Source organism: Podarcis vaucheri (genome assembly GCF_965113315.1).
Source record: "Podarcis vaucheri genome assembly, chromosome: 18".
In the NCBI taxonomy this organism is placed as follows: domain Eukaryota; kingdom Metazoa; phylum Chordata; class Lepidosauria; order Squamata; family Lacertidae; genus Podarcis; species Podarcis vaucheri.
The window spans coordinates 4,473,199-4,487,956 of record NC_138756.1 but is presented as its reverse complement, the minus strand read 5'-3'; the positions used below and the strand labels follow the sequence as shown (position 1 = coordinate 4,487,956).

At 48.8% G+C, this 14,758-nt stretch overlaps 2 protein-coding genes across 3 annotated transcripts in view; both read right to left on the bottom strand.

Moving 5' to 3' along the window:
• LOC309522954 (uncharacterized protein) overlaps nt 1-14,758 on the bottom strand; it is a 63,266-nt gene that overhangs the window by 19,833 nt on the left and 28,675 nt on the right. The window contains exons 6-7 of one of the 2 annotated variants that reach the window (XM_082206715.1): nt 2,339-2,413; nt 787-927 (exon numbers count right to left, since the gene is read on the bottom strand). In XM_082206715.1, the coding sequence (XP_082062841.1) occupies nt 787-927; nt 2,339-2,413 (216 nt within the window). The remainder of the gene's footprint in view (nt 1-786; nt 928-2,338; nt 2,414-14,758) is intronic. The other variant, XM_082206714.1, reaches the window with a different exon arrangement.
• On the bottom strand, nt 7,682-14,646 carry LOC309523066 (vomeronasal type-2 receptor 26-like; the record flags this gene model as incomplete). Its single annotated transcript, XM_082206869.1, has 5 exons — nt 7,682-9,142; nt 9,733-9,859; nt 10,928-11,155; nt 13,279-14,088; nt 14,380-14,646. The coding sequence occupies 5 exons, from the start codon at nt 14,644-14,646 to the stop codon at nt 8,244-8,246; spliced, it is 2,331 nt and encodes a 776-aa protein (XP_082062995.1). The 3' UTR covers nt 7,682-8,243.

Genomic DNA, 14,758 nt, shown 5'->3' with positions numbered 1-14,758 from the left:
GCCCTTTTCCAGCCCTGGGAGGAGCACACAGTTTGGAAAGCTCTGTTCTAGAGAAACGTCTTTGCTTGGCACCCAAAGATACATAATGAAGGTGCCAGATGAGCCTCCCTGGAGAGAGCATTCCGCAAGTGGGGAGCCACCACAGAAAAGGCCCCTTCTTGTGTTGCTGCCCTCCAGACCGTTTGTGAAGGAGAAGGGCCTGTGTGGTGGCAGGCTGTCATAATCCCTCCTTTTCTTTTTTGGGGCAAGGCGTTATATGAAAGGGTTGTAGTCAGGAGGGAACACTCCTCTCCCAAGTTCTCATGTGGTCAGCCTTGGAGAGATCTGAACGAGACACAAAGCCAATAACAAGTGGGTGGGGGGAAGGTATAGGAGGCAGGAAAACCTCAGAGAGAACCGGCTTTGCGAAGTGCCAACATGGTTTTATTATCGCCAAACCCACTTTGCAATTAATAACTTCCTTTGGCAGGAGGCACCTGGAAACGCATTCAAAAGAGATATCTTACAAAACAAACACCAAACCAAAAGCAACCCAGGAGAATTATCTCCACCCCCATCGTTCTGAGATCCAGCGCTGAGAGCCTTCTGGCGGTTCCCCACTGCGATAAGTGAAGTTACAGGGAACCAGGCAGAGGGCCTTCTCGGTGGTGGCACCCGCCCAGTGGAAGGCCCTCCGGCCAGATGTCAAAGAAATAAACAACTATCTGACTTTTAGAAGACATGTGAAGGCAGCCCTGTTCAGGGAAGCTTTTCATATGTCATGAATGAATGTATGTTTCGTCTGACCTCGATTACGCTTTCCTCCAGGTGTTCTCCAGGTGGGGGGCACGGCAAATCAAGGGCCTCCTTGTCCTCCCCGTCCTCCTCTGGGGGGCTCTCTGGTACTTCCTGTGGCTCTTCCTCCTTGATAGCCACTTCAGAGGCTGCCTGCCAGCAGAGATAGGGCCCCAGAGGTGGTGGCATTGGTGGTGGGGAGAGGGGAGAAAGAGAGCAGCCCAGAATGAGACAGGAACCCACATTGAGTCGCTAGCCAGGGAAGCCCTACAGCCCTGGCGCCATGGGGGGCTGGTCCATCAGGACAAGTGGGGCAGCAAGCATACCCTTAGCAGCCCCCTGCCTGCCTGCCTGCCTGCCTGCCCCCTTGCTCACGACCAGTCCAGAAGGTGGCCTGACCGGCCAGCCGGCTTCCTCCTCCTCCTCCTCCTCCTCTTCCCCAGCCTCAGGGTTCTCCAGCTCAGCAGGGCTTCCCTCCTGCTCTGTCTGCTACGTACCTCATTGATGGAGTCCCAAAGGGAATCCAGGGAGGACAGGGAGGAAACACTAGAAAATGGTGACATATTTGGAAGCTGCAAGGAAAAGATGCAAAAAACGAGCAATTAAAAAACGCAACCAAACGTTAAAACTCAAGGCACCCATAACTGAAACAACAGTTCTATTCTGCGGTTGATATGCTTCCCTCGCCTTCTGCCAATCACCACTTAGGCCACGGCCACCTACCCAGTCAGGGCTGAGGAGATCCAGCCGTCTTGCGGTCTCCTCCTCGCCTTTTCCTTCATCATCCTTTTCATGGAAATTGTCATCCTCGCTGGCTGACTGCTGGCAGAGACAAGACCCCAGAGGTGGTGGCGGGGATTAAGGAAAAAGAGAGCAGCACAAAATGAGACAGGCAGGAACCCAGAAGGCAGACACTCCTGCCCACATTGAGTCGCTAGCCAGGGAAGCCCTACAGCCCTGGCGCCATGGGGGGCTGGTCCATCAGGACGAGTGGGGCAGCAAGCACAGCACATTCACTCTCAAGGCACGCATAACTGAAACAACAGTCTCATCCTACGATTGATATGCTTCCCTCGCCTTCTGCCAATCACCACTTAGGCCACGGCCACCTACCCAGTCAGGGCTGAGGAGATCCAGCCGTCTTGCCGTCTCCTCCTTGCCTTTTCCTTCGTCCTCCTTGACATTGAGAATGTCCTCCTCGGTGGCTGACTGCTAGCAGAGACAGGACCCCAGAGTTGACGGTGGGGAGACGGGAGAAAGAGAGCAGCCCAAAATGAGACAGGCAGGAACCCAGAAGGCAGACTCTCCTGCCCACGTTGAGTCGCTAGCCAGGGAAGCCCTACAGCCCTGGCGCCATGGGGGGCTGGTCCATCAGGAGGAGTGGGGCAGCAAGCATGGTCTGCCCTTAGCAGCCCCCTGCCTGTTTGCCCCCTTGCTCTCAACCGTCCAGAAGGTGGCCTGGCCGGCCAGCCGGCTTCCTCCTCCTCCTCCTCCTCCTCCTCCTCCCCAGCCTCAGGGTTCTCCAGCTCAGCAGGGCTTCCCTCCTGCTCTGTCTGCTACGTACCTCATTGAGGGAGTCCCAAAGGGAATCCAGGGAGGACAGGGAGGAAACACTAGAAAATGGTGACAGACTTGGAACCTGCAAGGAAAAGATGCAAAAAACGAGCAATTAAAAAACGCAACCAAACGTTAAAACTCAAGGCACCCATAACTGAAACAACAGTCTCATCCTACGATTGATATGCCCCCCTCCCCTTCTGCCAATCACCACTTAGGCCACGGCCACCTACCCAGTCAGGGCTGAGGAGATCCAGCCGTCTTGCGGTCTCCTCCTTGCCTTTTCCTTCATCGTCCTTTTCATGGAAAATGTCCTCCTCAAAGGCTGACTGCTAGCAGAGACAGGACCCCAGAGGTGGTGGTGGGGAGACGGGAGAAAGAGAGCAGCCCAAAATGAGACAGGCAGGAACCCAGAAGGCAAACTCTCCTGCCCACGTTGAGTCGCTAGCCAGGGAAGCCCTACAGCCCTGGCGCCATGGGGGGCTGGTCCATCAGGACGAGTGGGGCAGCAAGCACAGCACATTCACTCTCAAGGCACCCATAATTCAAACAACAGAACAGCGGCATAGCCAGCCGCTCGGGTGCCCGGTTCAACGCGGGGGTCCTGTGGGCTTTCTGGAGCCTATCCTCTGCCTCCCCCCCAGCTGTAGGGCGGCTGAGGGAGAGGCAGGGGGCAGACGCAAGCCCCACGCTTCTGTTTCAGGCAGCGCCCAGCCTGCAGGGGCCCAAGCCACCAAGTCACGCCCAGGAGAGATGCGTGGATCAGGCACTCTGCAGCCCCCCCCCCGGTAAGTGCCAGCCCCCGCGGTGCGGCGCCCAGTGCCAGCCGCGTTTTTTGACTCAACTAAAAGGTTTGGTGAGCCCAATTTTTATTTTTATTTTAAACACGGCTTTATGTCCTTTTGCCACCCCCCTCAGTGATGACACCTGGGGCGGACCCCCACCCCCACCCCCCACCCTCCTTTCTCTGCAACTGCAACAGAATAAAAGGACTCAAAACTCCCTTAGCAGTTTCCTGCTGGTCCCCTCACCATTTCCCCAGACATCAGTCTTCAGACTTTGCTTTTTCGGTGTCTGATAAGAGTTTTTTCTGATTCACTTGCAGAGAAACCACCAAAAGGCTGTTGGTCTCAACTGTAAAGTGAGGCTGGGATTCTGAGCCGATCTCACAGCCAGGTTCCGATCAGTCCATTTCCTCCAAGGGGGGGGGGACACCTGTTTCCCCTGAGGGCGACTGCTGGACACACCACCCAAGGGAAAAAGAAGGAGAAAAGCAGAGAAATCTTTTAATTCTGTAGCAAGAAAGAATGAGTGCCAGGAGTTTTCTTTTCCCTGCACTCCTCCATTGCCACACCTTTTCATTACTTTTATTATGCTAGATTTAATGAACACGCATATCAGAGTGCTCTGTAAATTGATAGGATAGTTTTTGTCGTAGTACATTACCGTATTGGCCTGATTATAAGCCTCACTTTCCCCCCAAATTCTGACCGCGAAAGGTTAAAGTGCGGCTTCAATTCAAGCCTTACGAAAGCTGGCTTTTACAATATCGCTGCCGGAACAGACTTGCGGTAAAATGGAACAGGAGAGAGTGCCTGCGGGATTTGAAGGGAGCGGCTTATATTTGGTTATATTATATTATATTATAATATATTAGGTATCATTGCAATCAAGGTGATGAGATAATAACAATAATAATAATAATAATAATAATAATAATAATAATAATAATAATAATAATAATTTCCCTGGCCACTCTGGGTGGCTCCCAACAGAATATTAAAAGCACTATAAAAATCACAGCCCCAACATGCATTGAAAGCATTTTTGGAGCTCTAAATTGCAGGTCAAACAACTGGCGGGTGGCCAGCGCCATTTTGGCCTCTGTTGTCCAGGGCGCAGGAGCCGCGGGACGTCGGGAAAAGGGGGGAGCCGTTCTCGGTGCCTCCCAGGGAAGGAGGAAAAGGACGAGGTCTCTTCGCCACTTCCTGGGTTATGGGGGTTTATGAGTATAAGAATTGGGAAAATTAATATTTTCCCAATATTTTTCCAATGTGCAACGGTGGCAGCGAGGATTCTGTTAGCGCAAAACTGGAAAACCTCTAATATACCCACGGTTAGAGAATGGCGGATGAAACTATTTGAGTATATTGAATTAGCGAGACTGACACAGAGGATTAGGCATCAAAAAAACGTAAAGCTAAAAAATAATTGGGATAAATTTTTTAATTATATTGAAGATAATTTGGGAATTAAAAAAATAACAGTGGACGGAATGTAAAACCTGTAATGTATAGAGTCATTATAATACAACTGCAGAATGGTTATAAGTTTATTCAACCTAAACCGAGATGGAAGGAAGCCAATGTGTAATGTCTGTACGTTTGTCTTTTTCTCTCTATATATTTTTATTCTTTTTCTTTCTTTATCTCTCTTTTACTTATTTACTCTTATCTTTCAAATGTTTGTATGTTCTGGTTGAGGTAGTGATTTTAGATTTTATTGCATTAGCCGTGTGGCCATAGCATGATATACATTGAAATAACAACATAAAATGGGGGTGGGGAGGTAAAGGTAGATATCGTCCTGGGCGAATACTTAAAGGGGGAAAAAAGGGATGACAATAGCGACAGGGGATTTAAAACATCGAGCGACAGATAGTACAGAAACAGAAAGACAAAAAACAAACAAACTGCTGAGGCTGGAGGAGGACCGTTAATGTAATTCGTAAGAGCTAATAAAGAATTAAAAATAAAATAAAATATGAGTATAATAATTGATGATTATCAGTTTATTAGCAGGCCAGGAGGAAGGTTGCGCAGGGCAGCCTGGGAAGGGCGAGGGAAAGGCTGTGAGGAAAAGCCTTCTCTCTTTCTCCATCGCTCTGCCCCTCCATCAAGGTTAAATGGAAGAATAAGAGAAAAATAAAATGATAAGAAACAGGATCCTTGTTTGTGAGAAGAAGGGGCAGCAAAGCATGCTGGGAAGAAGGATGTGAGGGAAAGAAACCTAATAAAGGATAATTTACCAATAAAGCTAATATGTGAAACCTAACGAAAGACAATTTGGGATTAATTTATTTAGTTATACATTGGGAAATGAGTAAATTTCAATTATAGGACACAGGATCTTTGTTTGTGAGAAGAAGGGGCAGCAAAGCATGCTGGGAAGAAGGATGTGAGGGAAATGAAATGAAACCCAATAAAGAGTAATTTATCAATAAAGCTAATAAGCGAAGCCGAACATAAGACTCCTTGAGATTGAATTATTTGGTTATACACTGGAAAAACGGTTAAATTTCAAATTGATTCATGCTGGGATTCGACCATTGGCCCCACGGAGCTGGCAGTGCATGCTGGGAAGTCTGCCCCCCCCCAGTGTGAACCGTGCCGGTGGAGGCTGGCGGGAGTGGCAGGGCCTTTTGAAGGTGGCCCCTTCCCCTCCGAGGGCCACATGACCCTCCTCGTCCGCCAGGGACACCAGCGCCTGCAGCCCGTCCAGCTGCACTCTGCACGCCCTCAGAGGCCGGGGAGGCTGGCAGGGGCAGGGCCCCCAGGAGAGAGAGGGGCCCCGGGGGGATTGGCACTCTGCACGCCCTCAGAGGCCGGAGAGGCTGGCAGGGGCAGGGCCCCCAGGAGAGAGAGGGGCCCCGGGGGGGATTTGCACTCTGCACGCCCTCAGAGGCCGGAGAGGCTGGCAGGGGCAGGGCCCCCAGGAGAGAGAGGGGCCCCGGGGGGATTGGCACTCTGCACGCCCTCAGAGGCCGGGGAGGCTGGCAGGGGCAGGGCCCCCAGGAGAGAGAGGGGCCCCGGGGGGATTGGCACTCTGCACGCCCTCAGAGGCCGGAGAGGCTGGCAGGGGCAGGGCCCCCAGGAGGGAGAGGGGCCCCGGGGGGATTGGCACTCTGCACGCCCTCAGAGGCCGGGGAGGCTGGCAGGGGCAGGGCCCCCAGGAGAGAGAGGGGCCCCGGGGGGATTGGCACTCTGCACGCCCTCAGAGGCCGGGGAGGCTGGCAGGGGCAGGGCCCCCAGGAGAGAGAGGGGCCCCCGGGGGGATTGGCACTCTGCACGCCCTCTGAGGCCGGAGAGGCTGGCAGGGCCCCCAGGTGGGCCCGGGAGAGAGAGGGGCCCTGGGGGGATTGGCACTCTGCGCGCCCTCAGAGGCCGGAGGGGCTGGCAGGGGCAGGGCCCCCAGGTGGGCCCGGGAGAGAGAGGGGCACCTGCGGGATCTGCACTCTGCACGCCCTCAGAGGCCGGAGAGGCTGGCAGGGGCAGGGCCCCCAGGTGGGCCCAGGAGAGAGAGGGGCACCTGGGGGATCTGCACTCTGCACGCCCTCAGAGGCCGGAGAGGCTGGCAGGGGCAGGGCCCCCAGGTGGGCCCGGGAGAGAGAGGGGCCCCTGGGGGGATTTGCACTCTGCACGCCCTCAGAGGCCGGAGAGGCTGGCAGGGGCAGGGCCCCCAGGTGGGCCCAGGAGAGAGAGGGGCACCTGGGGGATCTGCACTCTGCACGCCCTCAGAGGCCGGAGAGGCTGGCAGGGGCAGGGCCCCCAGGTGGGCCCGGGAGAGAGAGGGGCCCCTGGGGGGATTTGCACTCTGCACGCCCTCAGAGGCCGGAGGGGCTGGCAGGGGCAGGGCCCCCAGGTGGGCCCGGGAGAGGGGCCCCGGGGGGATTTGCACTCTGCACGCCCTCAGAGGCTTCGTAGTCTAAGCTCAGGGGGCTCTCTGAGCCAGCATATCTCTCTGGGGGCTGAGGGGTTTCTTCCCATTGGTCAACATCCTTCTTAAATAGTGGTGCCCGGAATTGGACACAGTATTCCAGGTGGGGACTGACCAAGGCAGAATAGAGCTGAGTCTTGTAAGCCACTGGTATTAGTAGCAATAAAAGTAATAATAATAATCACAACAAGAATAGACTTCGTTAACAAATATTTATGCTGCTTAACTGTGTGTGCATTGCAATCCCTTATTCATTGTTGTGCATAGTAATTTTAAGTGCATTCTTAATATTACGATCAATGTGCAGTACTTTTAAAATGCATAATTTCTTTAAATATAAACACAGGAATAAATGAAGCTCTAAATTCATCGGATGATGACCTGTGCCACAAACTGGGAACCAGGCAGAGGGGCTTCTCGGTGGTGGCGCCTGCCCTGTAGAACGCCCTCCCCACCTCCCTTCACAATGACTCGCCCAGATTGGCGTAGGCGGCCTGCCACTCCCGTGAGCCCCGGAGTTCCCTCTCCCCTCTAACCCTATTCCTAACCCTGGCCAGTGCAATAAAACCCATTGGATCCCAGTCACGGGTTGGCTAAGGTCAGCTGCTACTCTTTGGAACAGGGAGCTGAGCTTACACAATACAGAAATTAAACCAACAGACTACGGAAAATGTCTTTAATGAATTTCTCAGTTTATTGATATACAAAGCTTAGGAGAACGAAATGGTGTGAAGTGAGCTTATGAATGATAGCGCATAAATGCGGGAAATGGAGCATAGAAAATTGAATACATAGAACTGGCATAACCAAACAGTATTGCTGAATATTAGAATTGATATAGTTAATAGGTAGTCAGGACAAAGGAAACAGACTCAAAAACCTAACTAATCTCTCCCTCCAGCCTATCTTGTTGTGAGATAAATATAAGTTCCCAAAACACAAAATTTTAAAAAGATAATAGTATACAAACTAAGGGCAGTAGACCAGGACTCACTGTAGTCCTTGGCAAAGCAAGGTAGCAAAACATTTCCTCCCATCTTCCTGTTCATGTCAACAGGACTTCCTAAAACCAGGGCTAAGAAGGAACACAATTTCTTTCAGAGGTGGAGAAGGAGGAACATGGATGAGCAGGTGTGTTTCCTTTATGCACTTCTGGACATAGGGAACATGGACTATTTTAAGAATCAGATGTCCCCTTAATTCCTTGTTGTCAGGTGCTCCTTTGTGTTCAGATCAGGCCTCAGCACAATAATGTAGCACTTGGGAAGGAAGATGCAGCCCAGAAGCCCAGCACTGGAGGCCAACATAGAGAAGATCTGCACGGCCACCATGTACTTGCCCTTGGTGCTCAGGTAGGTGGGCACAAAAGACACCCAAACACTGCAGAAGACCAGCATGCTGAAGGTGATCAGCTTGGCTTCGTTGAAGGAGCCGGGCAGCTTCCTGGCTAGGAAAGCCACCGTGAAGCAGGTGGCAGACAAGAAGCCCAGGTAGCCGAGGGCAACGTAAAACATGGCCACAGACCCTTCGTTGCATTGCAGGACGATCTCTTCCACCTGGGAGCGCATGTCGGGCTCTGGGAATGGGGGAGAAGAGCCCAGCCAGATGGTGCAGATGAGAACTTGCCCCCCAGAACAGGAGATGACAATGGAGTTGGCCAGACTCTTGCCCAGCCATCTCCTCACCCTGTTCCCGGGCTTTGTGGCCAGGAAGGCCAGCACCACCGTGATGGTCTTTGCCAAGACAGAAGAAACAGCAACTGAGAAGATGATGCTGAAGGCCGTTTGTCGGAGAAGGCAGGTCTCTTTCCTTGGGCGCCCGATGAAGAGGAAGGAGGACAGAAAGGAAAGCAGGAGGGAGACGAGCAGGATGTAGGAGAGGTCCCGGTTGTTGGCTTTGACAATGGGAGTTTCCTTGTATTTAATGAAGATTCCCAACACAATGCCTGCTGTTAAGGACAAGAAGAGGGCAACGGAAGCTAAAACCATTCCCAAATATTCTCCATAAGTCAGGAAGGTGGTAATCTTGGGGACACATTGATCTCTGTCCTTGTTTGAATGGTGATCTTCTGGGCATTTGGTGCAATGTTCTGCATCTGGGGAAGAGAAAAAGAGTGGCTGTAGCATCACTTACATCCCTAATGATCTGTGCTGTATTAACATTGTGATCCAGGATCAACTGAGAGGCAGTGACCACTCCACTTCTGTTAACTGCATTGTTTGGATCCTGCCTGTTCCTCTTTGCCTGAACCTTTAAAATGCAGACATTGCTTCCATTCAATGTTCATAGCAGTGAGATCAGAACGGTCCATAGATTATATTGTAATAATTTTCACATGAAGTATTTATTTTTATTGTGCTTTTGCTGTTAGTAATTTGCTGCTTTTCATCGTCTATCCATTATTTTTGATAAGTGTCAACATTATTTCCTTTCTGTGTGGCTTGGTCTAAAAAATCAAAAAGGAATGCTTTGCGGACATTCCTCTCACAGCTGCCCAGTTTGCACCCCAGATATTTCTTCCTTATGGTCATTCCTATCAACTCACTTCCTGGATGTAATAAAGGTGATTAATACTAAGGAAGTCAAGGAAGGATTCCCATTCCCCTATGTCTGCAGTGTGTGAGACTGAATTTCTGTCCTGTGTTTACTCTCTCCAGGAATTTCTTCCCCCTTGGAATCACCAACCTTCCCGAGTGGAGAAGGTCCCTTCTGCACACTGAGCACAAGCATAGCAGCAAATGGGCTTTCCTTCTAGGACCACCTTGGCATATCCGGGTCGACATCTCTCTGTACACCTGGAACGAGGTACGGCCTAACCAGAAAGACAAGAAGGTGCAACAAAGAGGAACACTTAGGAATATTTGTGGGTATGTAATTCACTCAACGCGATCTCTATAGCATGGTGGTGATCCCTGACAACTGGTCTTGCCAGCTCAGGATGATGGGAGCTGTAGTCCAAAGACAGCTGGGGACCCAAGTTTGGGAAACCCTGATCTACCCCAAGATTTGCAGTTGTGGCCCCCAATGAATCATTCAGGAAATCATCACAGCTCTACGTCAATCACATAGAGGTTGGGGAGGGGTCTGTCTGGCAGGGAATCCAGAGAGATCCCAGTTGCCGTTTCCAGCAGCCAAGATCCCCAGTTGCCTGCCATCTCCCCATTCCCTTAATGCGGTCAGTTCTCTTTAGCTGCAGAACATGATCTCTGGAATGCAGCCTTGACCCCTCATCAGGGTCCTTTCAACCCCCCGCTGACCATTGGGGTGACCAGAATATCTTGTGCTTTAAATTGAGTTCAGTACAGCTGAGGTTTGAGCCACAGAACTCTGTTTCCTCTTCTCCATTTACCTGTTTCCCTTCTTAAAAGAACTTCTAAGCAAATGACAATGGGTCTGACATGTGATTCCCCCAAATTTCAGGATTCGAATAATCTCTCACACGGTTCATTCTCGTCTTTGTGTGTGTCAGAGAGAGAGAGAGAAAGCGCTTTGCTGTTCAATGCCCAACTGAAAGGAGAGTTGGGTTTTGGGTTTTTTTTGCCAAATTGCCTTAATTCATTTTCCAAATTTCACCACATCAACCACAAATTGAGACAAATTTAATACAAGTAAGCTTACTCACAAATTAAAAAAATATACAATAAATATGTAATTATCATATATAAAATAAATTACTTTTCATCCTTCTGCATGTATGAAAGGTCAATATCCTTTATTTGAGCATCCCAAATTCCCCTCCTATCTCAGCTGCTGTAGAAAGAAGGCGTGCTGGTTCCAGCTGTTCCTGGACAGTCACCCAGACATGCTCATTCTGCAGTGGTTGTTCAAGGAAGAGCACAGTCAGGATCTCCTAGCCCCCTCCCCCAATTATCCCCCCTACCTTCTTGAATTTCTTGTTCCACTCAATGGCTTCTGGGTTAATGGTGAACTTTATGCCAGCAGATGCTCCTCTCCTTATATTCCCAATTTCCACAAGGGCACGAGACTTATTGGGATAGATCGCCCAGTTCATAATATTGAAGTCCGCTGGCAGCTCCCAGTTCTCATCCAAGCACAGTCTGCCCCTGGAAGTATTCAGACACTGGATTTCTCTCAAGAAAGGGTGAAGCTGGAATGGCAGGGGAAAGCGCCAGCATTAAGAAACTGGGAAGCTACAACAGGCAATTAATCAAGCCAAAATGGGGAAAAAACCAGGGCCAGGGGGGCTATCAGCAAAGTACTATAAGAAATTACAAGATTATTTGGCACAACCACTAAAAGTTTTAAGATACTTAGATTACGCTGATTCTGAAAAAAGATACAGATCTACTATCAGTCAAAAATGATAGCCTGATTTCTCTATTAAATAATGACTATAAACTGTTGCAGACCTATTGGCAAACGACATGAAAGTGCTATTAATGGATTTAATTCATCAGGACCAGGCTGGTTTTTTGCCAGGCCGCCAGATGAAGGAGAATATAAGGAATATAATTGATATAATAGAATATCTGGAGGTTAGAAATGATAAGCAAGCAGTGTTGATTTTTATAGACGCAGAGAAGGCCTTTGACCATTTTTTCATGGACTTCTACGAAGAGTACTATAGAGATGATGAAATTCAGAGAGTCATGACAGTTCTGGAGGGCCATTCTTAACCCGACACTGTTCTTAACCTGATGTATCACTTTAGCTAGTGGGGCCTTACGCTGCCGCTGCACGATTTCTGTTCTCATCCTGAAGCAAAGTTCTTAACCCCAGGTACTATTTCTGGGTTGCCAGAGTCTGTAACCTGAAGCGTCTGTAACCCGAGGTACCACTGTACTTAGAGGAATTGACTCAATTTATTCTGACTAACAGGCTATGATGATAGTAAACAACATAATAACAGAAAAATTCAAAATTATTAAAGGGACAAGACAAGGATATCCTCAGAAACCATAATTATTTTCGTTTTAGAGACCCTGGCCAGAAGTAGAAGATCAGATGAAGAAATAAAAGGGAAAACAGTAGGTTAAAGGTAAAGGTAAAGGGACCCCTGACCATTAGGTCCAGTCGCGGCCAACTCTGGGGTTGTGGCGCTCCTCTCTCTTTATTGGCCGAGGGAGCCGGCGTACAGCTTCCGGGTCATGTGGCCAGCAGGACTAAGCCGCTTCTGGAGAACCAGAGCAGTGCACGGAAACACCGTTTACCTTCCCGCTGGAGTGGTACCTATTTATCTACTTGCACTTTGACGTGCTTTCGAATTGCTAGGTTGGCAGAAGCAGGGACCGAGCAATGGGAGCTCACCCCGTCATGGGGATTTGAACCGCCAACCTTCTGATCTGCAAGTCCTAGGCTCTCTGGTTTAACCCACAGCGCCACCCACGTCCCAACAGTAGGTTACAAAGCATATAAACTCAAGGCCTTTGCAGATGACCATGTGGTAAGTGTAGAAGACCCCATGGCTAGCCAACCAAGGGTCTTGAACAGATTCTCAAGTTGGAGAAGTAGCAGGTTTTAAACTAAATAAAGGTAGAACGAAAGTATTGGTGGAAAATGTGACAGAACTGATGATTGAGAAGAAAGTTTAATATTTAGGAGTATGGATAACAGCTACAATCATAAATATTTTTAAGAATAACTATACAGGAGCTTGGAAAGAAATGAAAAAAACAACAAATAATATATATATATAAATAACAGAGATATCTGGAGGGTGGCAGCAAGACAACAGGACTTTTCTGTGGTGGCTCCTCGCTTGGGGGATGTTCTCCCAGAGAGGCTCCCTGGACACCTTTGTGACAAATCTTTAGGTGCCAGGCGAGAAAGTTATTCTGTAACCAGGATTTGGGTGGATAAAACCATCTCTGGGCATTTTAATGTGCTTTTGGTTTGCTTGTTTTCTTTCTTTCGTTTGCTTTTTCTATTCTCATTTTGTATTTTTATTCTGCAAACCACCCTGTGATCTTCAGAAGAAAGTTGATATATAAACAGAATAATACTAATATTATCACTACAGACCCTCCAAAGGTCAAAATGGCACCCAGTTGAGAGGTGCTGGAGCTGAGTTCCAGCGAGTTCCCCCTGAAGAAAGCCCTGGGTATAAATAGCAAAATGATCGTTATGGGATGGGACATCCCGATTTTCATCGGAGACATGTTGGAAGGTAAGCTACTATTACTAATACTAACTATGATATTTTACATGTCTATCCCCAGTCAAGATCAGCATCTGTGTGGTCTGCAGTTTGCAAAAGGGGGAAGGAAATACCTGCCACGGCTGTAGCCTTTGGGGTCCCCATTGCTCTCCTTCCTCCACCATCAGCCTCCTCTGGGATCTCGAGGAAAGCGAAGCATGCAAGGCCTGAGCCACAGCCTGAACATTGATGTAAGTGCCATAGCTGTCATCAGACAGGACTATCTCATGCTCCCCTTGGGGCAATGGCTGCAGTTTCTCCTCCTCTCTGCATCTTATCCTGCCTTTCACGGACAACAGATGCTTTGAATATGAACACTGAAATGCTTGATTGAAATAATCCACAAGACTGGTCTGCAATTTATATTTGCCACCTTTGCTGCTCCTTAATCCAGTCTCAATTGCAAAGAACAGAGAACCATGGAGGTGCTGGAATAGATATGGAGGGATGTAAAAGCCAGTTCTGATTTCTAGCAAAGCTGTTGTGATCCAGACTTTCGCGCCTATTTCCTTCTCATAGACATGGTTTATTGCCATGAGTATTATGATAACATGTGCATTGGTTATATAGGAAACAAATACCCCAACTTGTCTCCATAGGAAAAATGGTTCCCCAGGTGTTATAAATTCATCAAAATAACTTTCTGGTACTCTTTTTGATAAAGCAATGCAGATCCCTTTGCTGAGCATCAGAGGTTTCACAGCGCTCACAAATCTTTCTCCACTGTCATTGTCTAGAGTGAAGAGGCCAATCCACGTCCATCCAAAATGCAGGAGCAATTCAACAATCCCCTGGTACTGACTTTCCTCTTTGGGAGTCATCCGGTAGACAAAAGGGAACAGGGTTTTACCTTCGAGAAACTGGGCAGTGAAGCCATAACTGATCTAGCAAGGAAAGCAAAAGATCAGCAATTTATTTTACTTTCAGCATAACAGATATTTAATTATCTGAAATGACTGACATCTAAATCTCTGCTGGCTGAGGCTGATGGAAGTTTTAGTCTGAAACATCTGGAGGTGACAAGTTGGTGAAGGCTCAGTTTTGAAAAAGGGATGTTGGACCATAGCTCAGGATTTTCCAATTTTTAAAAATATCCCCACTTGACCTCTCCAGAAAGAAAGTAGAATTTTATGCAGTTGAAATTCTCTATGCTTCCATGCTCTCCCACTACTTACCTGTGGGATTTTGTAGATGCCTGACAAGGCTGAAATCACTTTTGAGATGACAGTCTTGCCTCTTTCAAGAACAGCCAGCAGGGGATTCTGTTCTCCACAGTGATAATTGGGAATATTGCATCCACTGCCTGCAAGCAGCTCTAGCATGGCGTCTGAAGTCATCTTTGCATCTAAATAGTTCTCATAGATGTTGTAGCCCAGGGTGATGTTGGGTAAGAGACTGAGATCCTGGTTGATCTCTTGGATGATGGACAGGAAAGACAACATGTACCAGACGAACCTAGTTAACTCCCTGCAATAAATGAATCCTTTAAAAAGTGTGAAACTGATATTCATATTAATGGGAGGAAGGAAACATTATATGATCCACAGATATTAG